We start from the raw sequence: 5,000 nt of genomic DNA on the forward strand, positions 1-5,000 counted from the left end.
GCACAACATCAGGGTCTGAAAGCACCTCACAGGGATCTGAGAGCACAACATCAGGCTCTGAAAGCACTTCACAGGGATCTGAGAGCACTACATCAGGCTCTGGAAGCACTTCACAGGGATCTGAAACCACAACATCAGGCTCTGAAAGCACTTCACAGGGATCTGAGAGTACCACATCAGGCTCTGAAAGCACCTCACAGGGATCTGAAAGCACAACATCAGGGTCTGAAAGCACAACATCAGGCTCCGAAAACACCACACAGGGATCTGAAAGCACAACATCAGGCTCTGAAAGCACCTCACAGGGATCTGAGAGCACAACATCTGGCTCTGAAAGCACCTCACAGGGATCTGAGAGCACAACATCTGGCTCTGAAAGCACCTCACAGGGATCTGAAAGCACAACATCAGGCTCTGGAAGCACCTCACAGGGATCTGAGAGTACAACATCAGGCTCTGAAAGCACCTCACAGGGATCTGAGAGCACAACATCAGGCTCTGAAAGCACAACATCAGGGTCTGAAAGCACAATATCAAGCTCTGAAAGCACCTCACAGGCATCAGAGAGCACAACATCAGGCTCTGAAAGCACCTCAGAGGGATCTGAAAGCACAACATCAGGCTCTGAGAGCACAACATCAGGCTCTGAAAGCACCTCACAAGGATCTGAAAGCACAACATCAGGGTCTGAAAGCACAACATCAGGCTCTGAAAGCACCTCACAGGGATCTGAGAGCACAACATCAGGCTCTGAAAGCACCTCACAGGGATCTGAGAGCACAACATCAGGCTCTGAAAGCACCTCACAGGGATCTGAAAGCACAACATCAAGGTCTGAAAGCACCTCACAGGGATCTGAGAGTACAACATCAGGCTCTGAAAGCACCTCAAAGGGATCTGAGAGCACAACATCAGGGTCTGAAAGCACAACATCAGGCTCTGAAAGCACCTCACAGGCATCAGAGAGCACAACATCAGGGTCTGAAAGCACCTCACAGGGATCTGAGAGCACAACATCAGGCTCTGAAAGCACCTCACAGGGATCTGAGAGCACAACATCAGGCTCTGAAAGCACCTCACAGGGATCTGAAGCACAACATCAGGCTCTGAAAGCACCTCACAGGCATCAGAGAGCACAACATCAGGGTCTGAAAGCACCTCACAGGGATCTGAGAGCACAACATCAGGGTCTGAAAGCACAACATCAGGCTCTGAAAGCACCTCACAGGCATCAGAGAGCACAACATCAGGGTCTGAAAGCACCTCACAGGGATCTGAAAGCACAACATCAGGCTCTGAAAGCACCTCAGAGGGATCTGAGAGCACAACATCAGGCTCTGAAAGCACCTCACAGGGATCTGAAAGCACAACATCAGGCTCTGAAAGCACCTCACAGGCATCAGAGAGCACAACATCAGGATCTGAAAGCACAACATCAGGCTCTGAAAGCACCTCACAGGGATCTGAAAGCACAACATCAGGCTCTGAAAGCACCTCACAGGGATCTGAGAGCACAACATCAGGCTCTGAAAGCACCTCACAGGGATCTGAAAGCACAACATCTGGCACTGAGAGCACAACATTAGGCTCTGAAAGCACCTCACAGGGATCTGAAAGCACAACATCAGGCTCTGAAAGCACCTCACAAGGATCTGAAAGCACAACATCAGGCTCTGAGAGCACAACATCAGGCTCTGAAAGCACCTCACAGGGATCTGAAAGCACAACATCAGGCTCTGAAAGCACTTCACAGGGATCTGAGAGCACAACATCAGGCTCTGAAAGCACCTCACAGGGATCTGAAAGCACAACATCAGGCTCTGAGAGCACAACATTAGGCTCTGAAAGCACCTCACAGGGATCTGAAAGCACAACATCAGGCTCTGAAAGCACCTCACAAGGATCTGAAAGCACAACATCAGGCTCTGAGAGCACAACATCAGGCTCTGAAAGCACCTCACAGGGATCTGAAAGCACAACATCAGGGTCTGAAAGCACTTCACAGGGTTCTGAGAGTACAACATCAGGCTCTGAAAGCACCTCACAGGGATCTGAAAGCACAACATCAGGCTCTGAGAGCACAACATCAGGCTCTGAAAGCACCTCACAGGGATCTGAAAGCACATCATCAGGGTCTGAAAGCACCTCACAGGGATCTGAGAGCACAACATCAGGGTCTGAAAGCACCTCACAGGAACTGAGAATAACTACACTGGCTCTGAAAGCACCTCACAGGAACTGAAAGCTCCTCACAGGGATCTGAAAGCACAACATCATGCTCTGAAAGAACCTCAAGCAGGGATCTGAAAGCACAACATCAAGATTGAAAGCACCTCACAGGGATCTGAAAAGCACAACAACAGCTCTGAAAGCACCTCACAAGGGATCGTCAGACACAACATCATGCTCTGAAGCACCTCACAGGGATCACAGACACCACATCAAGGGTCTGAGAAACACCTCACAGGGATCGTTGAAAGCACAACATCAGGATCTGAAAGCACCTCACAGGGATCTGAAAGCACAACATCAGGCTCTGAAAGCACCTCACAGGGATCTGAGACCACAACATCAGGCTCTGAAAGTACCTCACAGGGATCTGAAAGCACAACATCAGGGTCTGAAAGCACCTCACAGGGATCTGAGAGCACAACATCTGGGTCTGAAAGCACAGCATCTGGCTCTGAAAGCACCTCACAGGGATCTGAGAGCACAACATCAGGGTCTGAAAGCACCTCACAGGGATCTGAAAGCACAACTTCAGGATCTGAAAGCACCTCACAGGGATCTGAGAGCACAACATCAGGCTCTGAAAGCACCTCACAGGGATCTCAGAGCACAACATCAGGCTCTGAAAGCACCTCACAGGGATCTGAGACCACAACATCAGGCTCTGAAAGTACCTCACAGGGATATGAAAGCACAACATCAGGGTCTGAAAGCACCTCACAGGAATCTGAGAGCACAACATCTGGGTCTGAAAGCACAGCATCTGGCTCTGAAAGCACCTCACAGGGATCTGAGAGCACAACATCAAGGTCTGAAAGCACCTCACAGGGATCAGAAAGCACAACATCAGGCTCTGAAAGCACCTCACAGGGTTCTGAAAGCACAACATCAGGCTCTGAAAGCACAACATCAGGGTCTGAAAGCACCTCAAAGGGATCAGAAAGCACAACATCAGGGTCTGAAAGCACCTCACAGGGATCTGAGAGCACAACATCAGGCTCTGAAAGCACAACATCAGGGTCTGAAAGCACAACATCAGGCTCTGAAAGCACCTCACAGGGATCAGAAAGCACAACATCAGGCTCTGAAAGCACCTCACAGGGATCTGAGAGCACAACATCAGGGTCTGAAAGCACCTCACAGGGATCAGAAAGCACAACATCAGGCTCTGAAAGCACCTCACAGGGTTCTGAAAGCACAACATCAGGGTCTGAAAGCACAACATCAGGGTCTGAAAGCACCTCAAAGGGATCAGAAAGCACAACATCAGGGTCTGAAAGCACCTCACAGGGATCTGACAGCACAACATTAGGCTCTGAAAGCACAACATCAGGGTCTGAAAGCACCTCAGAGGGATCTGAAAGCACAACATCAGGGTCTGAAATGACCCCAGAGGAGACAGGAAGCACATCAGAGGAGACAGGAAGCACATCGGAGGAGACAGGAAGTTCATCAGAGGAGACAGATAACAGAAGTTCATCTGAGGAGACAGGAGAGCAACGTCAGAGGAGACAGAAGCACATCGGAGGAGACAGGAAGTTCATCAGAGGAGACAGGAAGCACATCGGAGGAGACAGGAAGCACATCGGAGGAGACAGGAAGTTCATCTGAGGAGACAGGAAGCACGTCAGAGGAGACAGTAAGCACATCGGAGGAGACAGGAAGTTCATCAGAGGAGACAGGAAGCACATCGGAGGAGACAGGAAGCACATCAGAGGAGACAGGAAGTTCATCTGAGGAGACAGGAAACACCTCACAAGGATCTGAGAGCACAACATCAGGCTCTGAAAGCACCTCACAGGGATCTGAGAGCACAACATCAGGCTCTGAAAGCACCTCACAGGGATCTGAAAGCACAACATCAGGCTCTGAAAGCACCTCAGAGGGATCTGAAAGCACAACATCAGGCTCTGAAAGCACCTCACAGGGATCTGAGAGCACAACATCAGGTTCTGAAAGCACCTCACAGGGATCTGAAAGCACCTCACAGGGATCTGAGAGCACAACATCAGTCTCTGAAAGCACCTCACAGGGATCTGAGAGCACAACATCAGGCTCTGAAAGCACCTCACAGGGATCAGAGAGCACAACATCAGGTTCTGAAAGCACCTCACAGGGATCTGAGAGCACAACATCAGGCTCTGAAAGCACCTCACAGGGATATGAAAGCACAACCTCAGGGTCTGAAAGAACAACATCAGCCTCTGAAAGCACCTCACAGGGATCTGAGAGCACAACATCAGGCTCTGAAAGCACAACATCAGGCTTTGAAAGCACCTCACAGGGATCTGAGAGCACAACATCAGGCTCTGAAAGCACCTCACAGGGATCTGAGAGCACAACATCAGGCTCTGAAAGCACAACATCAGGGTCTGAAAGCACCTCACAGGGATCTGGAAGCACAACATCAGGCTCTGAAAGCACCTCACAGGGATCTGAGAGCACAACATCAGGTTCTGAAAGCACAACATCAGGCTCTGAAAGCACCTCACAGGGATCTGAGAGCACAACATCAGGCTCTGAAAGCACCTCACAGGGATCTGAGAGCACAACATCAGGCTCTGAAAGCACAACATCAGGCTCTGAAAGCACCTCACAGGGATCTGAGAGCACAACATCAGGCTCTGAAAGCACCTCACAGGGATCTGAGAGCACAACATCAGGGTCTCAAAGCACTTCACAGGAATCTGAGAGCACAACATCAGGGTCTCAAAGCACTTCACAGGAATCTGAGAGCACAACATCAAGCTCTGAAAGTACAACATCAGGCT

At 50.2% G+C, this 5,000-nt stretch overlaps 2 protein-coding genes across 2 annotated transcripts in view; one reads left to right on the forward strand and one right to left on the reverse strand.

The window, feature by feature from the left end:
* Positions 1-491: 491 nt before the first annotated feature.
* LOC125043716 lies at positions 492-2,803 on the reverse strand. The gene is made up of 3 exons (XM_047639954.1): positions 2,505-2,803; positions 1,367-1,452; positions 492-496 (listed from the first exon to the last, which is right to left on the reverse strand). Exons 1-3 carry the CDS (start codon positions 2,801-2,803, stop codon positions 492-494), a joined length of 390 nt encoding a protein of 129 aa, XP_047495910.1.
* Positions 2,804-2,914: 111 nt separating this feature from the next.
* Positions 2,915-5,000, forward strand: part of LOC125043717 (suppressor protein SRP40-like) — a 10,239-nt gene continuing 8,153 nt past the window's right edge. The window contains exons 1-4 of the mRNA XM_047639955.1: positions 2,915-3,004; positions 3,122-3,185; positions 3,332-3,703; positions 3,735-3,918. Of these exons, the coding sequence (XP_047495911.1) occupies positions 2,915-3,004; positions 3,122-3,185; positions 3,332-3,703; positions 3,735-3,918 (710 nt within the window). The remainder of the gene's footprint in view (positions 3,005-3,121; positions 3,186-3,331; positions 3,704-3,734; positions 3,919-5,000) is intronic.

Source organism: Penaeus chinensis, chromosome 34 (assembly GCF_019202785.1).
Source record: "Penaeus chinensis breed Huanghai No. 1 chromosome 34, ASM1920278v2, whole genome shotgun sequence".
Classification (NCBI taxonomy): domain Eukaryota; kingdom Metazoa; phylum Arthropoda; class Malacostraca; order Decapoda; family Penaeidae; genus Penaeus; species Penaeus chinensis.